This window comes from Melanerpes formicivorus, unplaced genomic scaffold, assembly GCF_026170545.1.
Source record: "Melanerpes formicivorus ecotype bairdi unplaced genomic scaffold, bMelFor1.0.p_v2 SCAF_23, whole genome shotgun sequence".
Taxonomy (NCBI): Eukaryota; Metazoa; Chordata; class Aves; order Piciformes; family Picidae; genus Melanerpes; species Melanerpes formicivorus.
The window spans coordinates 10,116,502-10,128,751 of NW_027142375.1; the positions used below are offsets into that span (position 1 = coordinate 10,116,502).

The 12,250-nt window shown below is 46.2% G+C and overlaps 1 protein-coding gene across 2 annotated transcripts in view; it reads right to left on the minus strand.

The window, feature by feature from the left end:
* Positions 1 to 8,479: 8,479 nt before the first annotated feature.
* Positions 8,480 to 12,250, minus strand: part of BZW2 (basic leucine zipper and W2 domains 2) — a 58,776-nt gene continuing 55,005 nt past the window's right edge. For both annotated transcript variants that reach the window (XM_068152490.1, XM_068152491.1), the window contains 2 exons: positions 10,588 to 10,710; positions 8,480 to 8,941 (listed from right to left, as the gene is read on the minus strand). In XM_068152490.1, the coding sequence (XP_068008591.1) occupies positions 8,913 to 8,941; positions 10,588 to 10,710 (152 nt within the window). In that variant the 3' untranslated portion in view covers positions 8,480 to 8,912. The remainder of the gene's footprint in view (positions 8,942 to 10,587; positions 10,711 to 12,250) is intronic.

Genomic DNA, 12,250 nt, shown 5'->3' on the forward strand with positions numbered 1-12,250 from the left:
GATACCATCTATTTTCTCCTGGGTGGTCTGACTGAGTCAAATCTAACTGAATTAGTTCTCAATTGGGTTTTATTTTTTCAAGGCTGCTGCTTCTATTTTAGCCCCAGAGAATTACTGATGTACTTGAAAGCTTATTGATTTTTCCCAGCTAGAATAGTGGGTCTAATAACATAGGTCTGCCTACAAACCTTGTTTTGGTCATATCCTTGGCTACATTCACAATGCTGTTTTGTTATACCTTTTGGCATAATTTACAGCTGTCAGTGTTAGGCAAACATCCCAGCAATAACTAGTAATGATATGTAGAGAATTAGGCCTGTCAGCAATGTTTCTGAACTTCATTAAGTAAACAGAAAAATCTCAGGCAACTGATGTGCTGGGAGAGGCTGCAACACAAACCCATCTTAGCATGATGAAGTTGCCATGATACAGTCATTTGTTAGTTCTGGGTCATAGCTTTCTTCCTTTTTTTTTTTCTTTTATTCCTGTGCTTTCCTAAAGCAGAGAAGTTTGGTGTTCTTGGATGCATTTATCCCTGTTAGTGAAGTTCCAGAGCAGCTTGCAGTTTCCCTGCAGTCTCATAGGGTGAAGGGTGCTAGTCTGTATGGAGGCAGACATTTGAGTCTTGTAACACCATCAGCAGAAGCGCAAGTGATGAGTGTAGGATGTGGTGGCAGTTGTTAATGTTGAACTGTTAAGTGAGATACTTGGACTGAGGTAATTGAATTTCTGGCAGCCAGCAGCCATGGGAGTGACAGATCCAAGTACCAGAATGTTACCTGTCAGTCTGCAGCTGTGTCATTTTAGCAGTTCCAGCCTCTTTCCTCATGCTGACTGGGAGAAGGTGGTTGATTGTGGCATACACTGTCCAGCAATGCCTCTCCAGTGCATAGGGGACATGTACTGTATGTCTGCAAAACTGAGCCATCTGTGTGGTCCTGCTCAATGATTGCTGAGACTGACAAGTGCCTTTCCCTCTAGCATCCCTTATGGGAGAGGCAGGGAGGAAACAAGAATGTACTCTTCACTCTCCTTCTTCTCTGGATCACCTCAGGTGAGTACTAAGGATGCTGGTCTCCCAACATGGCCTCTGATGCCCTGGGACAGCAGGGAGCAGTGGTGAGGTGAGGCTCCAACTTGCACAGCTCCTGCTTGAAGCTTCTGAGGCCCCTTGTAAGCTTCAGGCTTTTTTCGTGCAGACAGTAACATGGTTAATCTGGAAAGAAGGCCAGAAGGGCCCAAGTGTCTGAAACCCCTGGTAGTGAGCTACCAGGTCTCAGTGGGAGGAAACTGCAGCCACTGTTGTGCTGGTAATCAGATTTCTGTCAGGAAAAAATAGCAAGTGGGCAGGTCATCTGGGACAGCAGGGCAGCAGCTCTGTGCCAAAGGTCAAATAAATAAACCTTTATTAGAATAAACCTTTATTAGAATAAACCAAACCAGGTTGGAAGAGACCTTCAAGATCATCGTGTCCAACCCATCAACCAATCCAACCCACCCAAACAGCTAACCCATGGCACCAAGCACCCTGTCAAGTCTCCTTCTGAACACCTTCAATGACGGCGACTCCACCACCTCCCCGGGCAACCCGTTCCATAGCGCAATCACTCTTTCTGTATAGAACTTCTTCCTAACATCCAACCTGAACCTCCCCTGGCGCAGCCTGAGACTGTGTCCTCTTGTTCTGGTACTGGGTGCCTGGGAGAAGAGACCATCATCAGCCTGTCTACAACCTCCCTTCAGGTAGTTGTAGAGAGTGATAAGGTCACCCCTAAGTCTCCTCTTCTCCAGGCTAAGCAGCCCCAGCTCCCTCAGCCTCTCCTCATAGGGCTTGTGTTCCAAACCCCTCACCAACTTTGTTGCTCTTCTCTGGACTCGTTCCAGCAAGTCAACATCCTTCCTAAACTGAGGGGCCCAGAACTGGACACAGTACTCGAGGTGTGGCCTAACCAGTGCAGTGTACAGGGGCAGAATGACCTCCCTGCTCCTGCTGGCCACACTGTTCTTGATGCAGGCCAGGATGCCATTGGCCCTCTTGGCTGCCTGGGCACACTGCAGGCTCATGTTCAGCCTACCATCAACCAGCACCCCCAGATCCCTCTCTGCCTGGCTGCTCTCTAGCCACTCTGACCCCAGCCTGTAGCACTGCATGGGGTTGTTGTGGCCAATGTGCAGAACCCGGCATTTGGATGTGTTAAATCTCATGCCGTTGGATTCTGCCCATCTGTCCAGCCTGTCCAGGTCTCTCTGCAGAGCCTCTCTACCCTCCAGCAGATCAACTCTTGCCCCCAGCTTGGTGTCGTCAGCAAATTTACTGATGATGGACTCAATGCCCTCATCCAGATCATCAATAAAGATGTTAAAGAGCACAGGGCCCAGCACTGATCCTTGGGGCACACCACTAGTGACTGGTTGCCAGCTGGATGTGGCACCATTCACCACCACTCTCTGGGCTCGGCCCTCCAGCCAGTTCCTAACCCATCGCAGTGTGCTCCCGTCCAAGCCATGGGCTGACAGCTTGGCCAGCAGTTTGCTATGGGGGACGGTGTCAAAGGCCTTGCTGAGGTCCAGGTAGACTACATCAACAGGCCTCCCCACATCCACCAGGCGGGTCACCTGATCATAGAAGGAGATCAGGTTGGTCAGGCAGGACCTGCCCTTCCTAAATCCATGCTGGCTAGGCCTGATCCCTTGGCCATCCTGTAAGTGTTGTGTTATTGAACTCAGGATGACCTGTTCCATGATCTTGCCTGGCACTGAGGTCAGGCTGACAGGCCTGTAATTCCCTGGCTCATCCAACCGGCCCTTCTTATGGATGGGCACCACGTTGGCCAGCTTCCAGTCCTCTGGGACCTCGCCAGTGAGCCAGGACTGCTGGAAAATTATGGAGAGTGGCTTGGCCAGCTCATCTGCCAGCTCTCTCAGCACCCTAGGATGAATCCCATCTGGTCCCATGGACTTGTGGGGATCCAAGCTGCTAAGGAGAGTTCCAACTACCGCCTCATGGAACATAGGGAAACTGTGCAGCTCCCTGGCTCCTTCTGCTAGCTCTGCAGACCAGCTGTCAGGAAGACGTTCTGCCCTTCTAGTAAAAATTGAGGCAAAGAAGGTGTTAAGTATCTCTGCCTTTTCCTTATCCTTGGTTACAATGTTCCCCTCCGTATCCACCAAGGAGTGGAGGTTTTCCTTCCCCTTCCTCTTACTATTAATGTATTTATAGAAGGACTTTTTGTTGTCCTTCACAGTAGAGGCCAGTTTAAGTTCCAAGTGTGCTTTTGCCTCCCTAATTCTCTTCCTACAAGACCTAGCAACATCCTTAAACATTCTGTGGGTTATGTATATAGGTTATGTGCACAGCCTGGGAGTGCTTGCCTGCCTGAATCGTATCTCCTGGAGGTGTTGGCATAACTTACCCTCCCCAGAGTTGTTTCCATTTACATGAACCTCTAAAGGCCTGTATGGCTGGTAAGGAGCAGGAATTAATTTTTCCTCAAATATCATAGCACAAAACCAAAAGCCTGGTGGAAAACTGGAAGAAGCCAGCCCTAAAGATTTGCCTTTTCCCCCTCTATAATAAAAAAATGTGGGGTTTGGAGGGAAAATGATACTCGAGTAATTTGTGCTTGTTTTGGTTCTTAATAACTGGGACACACTGAGGACGCTGGTGCAGCAGGCATCCAAGACTTGCTGCATTGTGCCACGAAGCACTTCCTGCTGCTGCTGAGTTTTCCAGCAGATGGCTCAGCCAGCTCGCAGCCAGCCTCCCCGTGCTGTGACTGCCAGTCCTTCCACAGGGGCATTTTGTGATGTCCTCTGTGTTTTACTCGAGGTCAGCACCTCTTGAAATCAGCCTGAGTTTCACAGTATACAGAGAAGTAGTTTGAGCTACACCCAGCTGAATATTTCTCAGTCCCTTAGAAACTGCAATTTTGAATTTAAAACCTTTTTAGCAATAGTGGTTCCGTACCTGTAACATCTCAATAGTTCCACTTCACAGCTGCAGAGTTTATGAAGAGATGGTCCCAGGTCAGTTGTGGCTGGCAAATTTATTTTGGGTCATATCAAAGACAGCAATAAAAGGCCACAGCAACCTCATGCAGAGCTACAGGCTGGGGTCAGAGTGGCTGGAGAACTCTCATACAGAGAGGGACCTGGGGGTGCTGATTGACAGCCACCTAAACATGAGCCAGCAGTGTGCCCAGGTGGCCAAGAAGGCCAACGGCATCCTGGCCTGCATTAGGAATAGTGTGGCCAGCAGGAGCAGGGAAGTCATTGTGCCCCTGTACTCTGCTTTGGTTAGGCCACACCTTGAGTACTGTGTCCAGTTCTGGGCCCCTCAGTTTAGGAAGGACATTGAGACACTTGAATGTGTCCAGAGAAGGGCAACAAGGCTGGGGAGAGGCCTTGAGCGCAAGCCCTGTGAGGAGAGGCTGAGGGAGCTGGCATTGTTTAGCCTGGAGAAGGGGAGGCTCAGGGGAGGCCTTATTGCTCTCTACAACTACCTGAAAGCTGGTTGTAGCCAGGAAGGGGTTGATCTCTTCCCTCTAGCAACCAGCACCAGAACAAGAGGCCACAGTCTCAAGCTGCACCAGGGGAGGTTTAGGCTCAAGGTGAGGAGAAAGTTCTTCACTGAGAGAGTCATTCATCATTGGAATGTGCTGCCCAGGGAGGTGGTGGAGTCACTGTCCCTGGAGGTGTTCAAGAGGAGATTGGACGTGGCACTTGGTGCCATGGTGTAGTCATGAGGTCTGTGGTGACAGGTTGGACTTTATGATCTTTGAGGTCTCTTCCAGCCTTGGTGATACTGTGTGACACTGTGAAGGCATACAGCTAATGCATCACTCTTGCTTTTTTAAAGTGACCATCCTACTGTCTCCTCAGAGTTATTGGAGATACCTACATGAAGTATTTCCCCTTCCAAAGATCAATAGCTGTTACAAAAAGAAATACTGGCATTCAATAGCTCTTGATTGCCACTTGCTCTTTGCTGTTTTTCCAGTAAAGCCAGATACAGCCAGAGACAAGTAATTTACAACCTATGAGCTGTGGTTTATCCAAAATGTTGATTTTCCTGTAGAGAAATCTGTATTATGTGCTAGCTTATTGGTTTCTAATGACAAAATAGCCAACTTCATTAGTTAATTGTGCTCCTTCAGGCTTCTCTCCCATAGGATATAAGCCCATCCCTTCTAAACCTTACAAATCTCATCACTCTTATTGTTCATGTGGATTTAACTCTGTTTGAAGGGGAGGATTCAGTGCTTGCAGTAGGATACTCTTTAAAGAGATGGATTGGAGCAGTGGGATGTATCAGCAAGCTGACTTGCTGCCCTAGCCATTCTGGGCCACCAGCATGGTCAGAGATGTGGACAGCAAAGTTGGTGGGGAATAGGGCAGGAGAAGACTGCTTCCAAAGTAACTGGACTTGTAAGAAATAAATGGGCAGCAGCTACTACCTGACCAATTGCTGTGTGAAAAACAGTGCAAGTCATAGTTTCATAGTTTCATAGTTTCATTCAGGGTTGGAAGGGACCACAAGGATCATCTAGTTCCAACCCCCCTGCCATGGGCAGGGACACCCCACACTAGATCAGGCTGGACAGAGCCTCATCCAGCCTGGGCTTAAACACCTCCAGGGACAGGGCCTCGACCACCTCCCTGGACAACCCATTCCAGGGTTTCACCACTCTCATGGTGAAGAACCTCCTCCTCACATCTAGCCTGAATCTCCCCACCTCCAGCTTCATTCCATTCCCCCTAGTCCTATCACTACCTGAGATCCTGAGAAGTCCCTCCCCAGCCTTCCTGTAGGCCCCCTTCAGATACTGGAAGGCCACAATTAGGTCACCTCGGAGCCTTCTCTTCTGCAGACTGTACAGCCCCAACTCCTTCAGTCTGCCCTCATAGGAGAGGTGCTCCAGCCCTCTGATCATCCTTGTTGCCCTTCTCTGGACACGTTCCAGCACCTCCACATCCCTCTTGTAATAGGGGCTCCAGAACTGGACACAGTACTCCAGGTGGGGTCTCACCAGGGCTGAGTAGAGGGGGAGGATCACCTCCCTCGACCTGCTAGCCACACCTCTCCTGATGCAGCCCAGGATCTGATTGGCTTTGCGGGCTGCAAGTGCACATTGAGAGCTCATGTTGAGCTTTTTGTCCACCAGCACCCCCACCCCCCATGTCTCTCTCCTCAGGGCTACTTTCCAGCCAGTCACTGCCCAGCCTGTATTTGTGCCTGGGATTGCCTCGACCCAGATGCAGGACCCTGCACTTGCTCTTACTGAACTTCATGAGGTTGGCTTGTGCCCACCTCTCCAGCCTGTCAAGGTCCCTCTGGATGGCCTCCCTTCCCTCCAGCGTGTCTGCTGCACCACACAGCTTGGTGTCATCAGCAAACTTGCTGAGGAGACAGTCAGGAGACAGTGTTGAGTTTGCATCCACAAGACACAACCCAGGGCTCCAGAAATTGTGATCCCAGGTGCTAGATGAGTATTCCCACAATGTCAGACCTCTAGCTCTGGGCTTGAGACTTGCATGCATGCACAAACCTGCATGTTGGCTCTAGGTATGCAACACCCTAACCAGGTCCCAGGCAACAGAATTATAAATGGCATCACATCAAGGCACAAGGGGAATATAAAGAAAGCAGAATAAGTCTTGAGAAGTTTATATCTTTGTGTATTTCAAATTGCACATGGAAATTTCAGATTCCACATATCATGGCTTCTTGTCATAGATTACTAGAATGGTTTGGGTTGGAAGAGACCATGAAGATCATCTAGTTCCAACTCCTCTGCCATAGGCAGGGACACCTTCCAGCAGATCAGGTTGCTCAAGGCCTCATCCAGCTTGCCCATGACCTCCCTGGGCAACCTGTTCCAGTGTCTCACCACCCTCACTGTAATGGATTTCTTCCTAATATCAAGTCCAAATCTGCCCTCCTCAAGTTTAAAGCCATTCCCTCTCATCCTATTGCAAGCTTTTGCTGAGAACCCCTTCCTAGCTTTCTCATAAGCTTGGTTCAGGTACTGAAAGGCTGCTATAAGGTCGCCTCAGAGCTGCCTTTTCAGTGTTCTCCAGGCTGAACCACTCTAACCCTTGCAGCCTGTCCCCACAAGGGAGGTTCTCCAGTCCTCTGATCATGGCCCTCCTCTAGGCCCACTCCAGCATTTCCATGTCCCTCTTATGCTGGGGGCACAAGAACTGGATGTAGTGCTCCAGATGGAGCCTCACAAGTGCAAAATAGATGGGGGGAATCACCTCCCTCTTCCTGCTGGTCACACTTCTTTTGATGCAGCCCTAGACACTGTTGGCCTTCTGGGCTGCAAGTGCACATTTCCAGCTCAGTTTGAGTTTTTAATCAACTGACACCCTCAAGTCTTCCTCCTTGAAACTGCTCTGAAGCCATTCCTCACCCGGCCGGTATTTGTGCTTGGCATCATGCATGTTTTAAAGACAGGGCTTCTAAAATGAGATGTTTTTACCTTGCAAAATTTAGCCACCACCAACATCTGAACTGAGCACAGTGTATTATTCTACTTACCATTTGAATCAATTTTGTACATGCAAACAGCAGACTTGTTCCTGTACATGTTCTCTCTTTAACTGAGCAAATCAAGATTTTCTGTGGAATGTGCTTAATCTAGCTCAAGTTGTATGGGAATAAGGATTAGACAGTGGTCCCACTTAACTGTGGATGCTATTTAAGAAGTATGAAAACAGTTTATTGACATTCTTGTGTAATTTTCACCTCTAGGATAACAGGAATAGCCTGTTGGATGAGTTCTGTTTTGGAGAGGAGTGGGATATGCGAGACAACCAACCATGCAGACAGGTCAGCCAGGGACCAACAGTTCCATTTTGGAAATGTCAGGCTGGGACCCTGCAGCCCACAGAGGGCATCTGTGGCCCATGAGGACTTCATGCTGGAGCAGAGAACTGCTCTTGAAGAAGGATGTGACTCTTAGTGGAAGTTAACACTGGAGCAATCTGTCACAGATAGGATTGCACCCTATGGAAGAGAAGTTTGTGGAGGACTGTCTCCCATGGGAGGGACACCACACTGCAGCCACTTTTCCCCCTGATTAGGAAAGAGCTGCAGATACAACACAGGATGATAGACTGACCACAACTCCCATTCTCTGCCCCCTTGCACTGCTGTGAGGGAGGAGGTGGAGAGCTGGGAACAAAGCTGAGCCCAGGGAAGAAGGGAGAGGAGGGTGTGTTTTTTAAGACCTAATTGTATTTATCCGTGTCCTACTCTTATTCAGCTGGTAAATTGGTGGTGGTTGTCTTGTTTAAACTGATTGTTTCCCCAGGCTGAGTCTGTCTTTTGCCCATGACCATAATGGGTGGGAGTGAGCCCTCTCTGTCCTTTGTCTCAACCCTTTTGTTGTATTTTCTCTCCCCAGTCCCACTAGAGAGAGGCAGAAGTGCTGTGGGCTGGGTGGGTTTAGAGAAGACTCGAACAGCATGAAACTAAGATACAAAAGCCATTTATTCAAAAAAATGTGGTGGTGTCAAATCACATACACAAGCCAATATTGAGCTACAAACACAGACCAAACAGTTCTAGAAACAGAAATTGGAGTGTTCATATACCATAGTACCTGAAAAAGACTGTTAATAAAAAGGAGTCCATAAATATTTCACTTCACTTTTTTTTTCCTATATGGCTCCTTGCTGAATGTCTTTGCCTAAGTTAGTGTACAATGAGCCAGAGGTAGAGTCCCAAGTAAAGCATCTAATGCCTCAGGGCTCCATTAAAAACCTTTATTCTTCTAAACAAAAGTAAAGCCTAGCCTATAGTTTTCTGTATGACACTGAAGTAAAGCCTCTTTGCTTGAACAGTAGGGCATTCCCAAGCGCTTTTGGCATTAACCTAGATTGAGACTGTGCTTTGTTTAACTGTCTCAGTTCTCCTCCCCTTCGGACTCCGACTCTAGAAGAGAAGAAAGTAAAACATTTCATGAGTGTGGCCCAAGGACAGCAATGTGAGTAATTCTATAAAAATAACAAGATGTCCTTCCAAAACTCAAACAAAGATTTTCATCACATCCGGTCCTTCCTAGAAAAGGTTGGCAGATTAAGCAGAGCAAGCCAGGAAGAAACACACAGCTTCAGAAGACCAAGATCTATTCTGGTTACTCTCCATGATAGAGCTCTTCATTCACAGATCTGTCACTAGAGTTTTAACTCGGGTCTCTCATCTGCATAGCCATGCAATGTGTAGCTGAGATGAGTTTAATAAAGAGTCAGCATTACTTGCTTACTCTTCTAATCTCCATGAGCAGGTTGTACTGCCATCATCCAGGAAGCAGCCTTTAAACTATTTGCTCTGTAAATACAAATCATCATCATCCTCCAGCCTATCTAGAATGGCATATGTGGTGTTACCCTACAGCAGGTATAAAATCTGTACAAGTGAAATTCTTTATGATTGGTGTAGCATCAGCTAAAAGCAATTTAGCAGTAGAAGCGGGAGAAATAAGTTTAGGACTACACAAGGGAGTTTTTGTCAACAAAAGCTACTTTACATCATACTGTATTTCTGTGTTCACCTGAGAGCAAAGGGTTTGCTGCCAACAAGTATTACACATCAGATCAGATTTCCCAGAGCAAACATGGTCTGCGTGTTCTTACAGCAACATTTTGTCTCCGTTTGTACTGGACTTCGTAATTAAGGGCATCTGGCAGAGGGGACATGCAGGAAGTGATAAAACTAAAGAGCAACAGAAAGGCACGCAAGCAGAAGATTGAAAGAGGTAAAAAAAAAGCTTAATTAGACCAAGATCGCAAGTCCAAAGGGTCAAGTGTGAAAGGAGCTACCATTTTTATACTGCTATCTACCCATGTGAGCTGCTGCAAAGTCCTGTCTGCCCCTTCACATTACTACATTTTCTCTCCAAATTTCTAAAATCAATTTTACATTAAATAGATGCAAATGAACATTAATAATTTATATCTCCATCTATTACACATGGTTTGATCTTTCCAAGTGACTTGGAATTGCTCTTCAAGGCAAAAAAGACAACTTACCTCTTCAGTATAAACAAAAGTAACTTCCTATACAGAACATGAGAAAAAATGTTATGGACTGCAAAGACCAGTTCCCTCCCCAGGAGCTCTGTTAGAGCAGTAAATATAGACCACATATCTTAGCTTGATCACTCAGCTACGTTTCAGTTTCAGTTGCAGTGGCACAGGCAGGTTTATGCTGTGTTAAGATCCCCAGCACAGATGGTAACAGCAGAAAGACACTGATACAGGAAACTGTTAGGTCACTCATGCTACTACCAAGGTACTTCACGCTGTCATCAGTGCAGTGTTCCTCTCTGCAGGAACTTCAAGAATTTATCTGCAAGGAAGTGGTACCTGGTGGCTTAAGGGCTTTGTAAGGACACACCACAAGCATTAAAAAGCAGAAAGTCTTGTTTAGGCTCAGGCATGGCTGGAAACAGTCTGGAGGAGTCATGCCTGCTATTTTCTATGCAAGGTCTGTATACTTTATGCCTGATGCAGTTAAAATCTGAAAGAAGACATTTGATTTGCAGAGAGACTACCATGGTTCTTTAAATGAACTCATACCTTCTTCAGCATTTTGCAGCCACTCCACAAATTTCTTCATCTGGTCAAGAAAAACACTTTTGCCTTTAGCAACGTGAGCTTCTTTATACCACTTGAGGATAGCTTCTTCACTCAGAACATCAGCTGAAATACAAATCAGGGTTTGTTAAAAAAAAATACATTCTTTTTTTTAGAGGTTAGAAGATTTTGAACAGGAAAGAAGAAATGTTACTTTATTTTAAAGGCAGCAGAAAATAACTTCATAGGATCAGAGTGGAACAAGCTTTGCATAGACTGTATTAGGCTACAACTGCAGCATATCTGGTGCACAGAAGGGATTCCAGATGTGATAACATGTGTAATATATTAGGCTTGAAGTACCAAATATTTTGCTTCTGTAAAGGAGAGTTCTCTATTCATCATCTTTTTATCCCAAAACATCTTAGAAGTTACCACAAGAAGAAATACCATGCTTTTTTTGCTGTTGCTTCACAGAACCATGTCATGGGTCTAGAAATCTGTAGTGAGAGACACCTCCTAACTGAACAGTTAAAAGACAGCCAGTGGGGACTTTCTGCAGTCATTTTCCCTCAAGCTTTTTTATTGTTCTTAGCTAATGAGTTTTAAGGTCATTATTCAGACCACCCATTTAAGGGACTGGCTCAGATGGACAGCACAGCTGACATTTTGATGTCAAACACTAAGAATAAAACAGCTGTCAGTGAGATCCAGAATAAAGACATCTTAATAAACAGCAAGGACACTTATTTCTGAGAGATGCAAATTTAGGTCTAGCAACAGACCTCTAGCCCCAGGAACAAAGCTCCTACAATCCAGCCAAGTCAAATAACTGTGTAATTGATGGCAGTGGAGACAAAATCTGGGATCCATAATGGCATTTTGGAAGTTAGGTAATGCAAGAGGCAAGAACACACAAAAAAAAATCCAACCCCAAAAGCCAAACAATCAAACCAAAAAAACCCAAACTGTATTTGTTCTATAAAAGGACTAAAGACAGCTTTCTACATCTCATTAAAATGTCCATTCATTTTGTCTGTGAACAAACTTGCTCTGCAAAATTAACACATTTATGTTGAGCTCTTCACTGCTTCCTTGAACTCCTTAGTGCCATCCTACCCATTTCACATTCGCCTGCGGCAGCACTGACCCTGACTGTCACCTTCTGATTCAGCCTAAAGGTTGTAACAAATGTGGCAGGGAAGGGAAGAAGGCAAACTGAAATAAATGACACCACAACCCCAAAGCTTCTGATGAGACAAAGTAGACACATTTCACATATGCTTTTGAATAACAAGCAGATGGAAGCAACCACGGATACATCTGAACTTAACCAGAACTATCCCAAGACATCCAACAGTAACTGACTATGAAAGTCATCCTGAAAAACTGGAATTCAGTGAGTGCATGTGGCTGAAAGCTACCTTAAGCCAGACATTTCTCCAAAATAAAACCTCTTCTGCAGCTCACTGCAACTGGCAGTAAGCTGAAAATGTAGGGAAAACAAGACTGTGCTGGCTCTGGGCTTTTTTCAGTAGCTGTGAGAGTTGTGCTTAGTGAACAGCACTTGAAAGTCCCATCTTGCTGAAATCACAACACATCACAGCAAACTCCTCAATGCAAGCAAAACACCAGAGCTAAGGGAGAGGTATCAAACCTTTTGCAT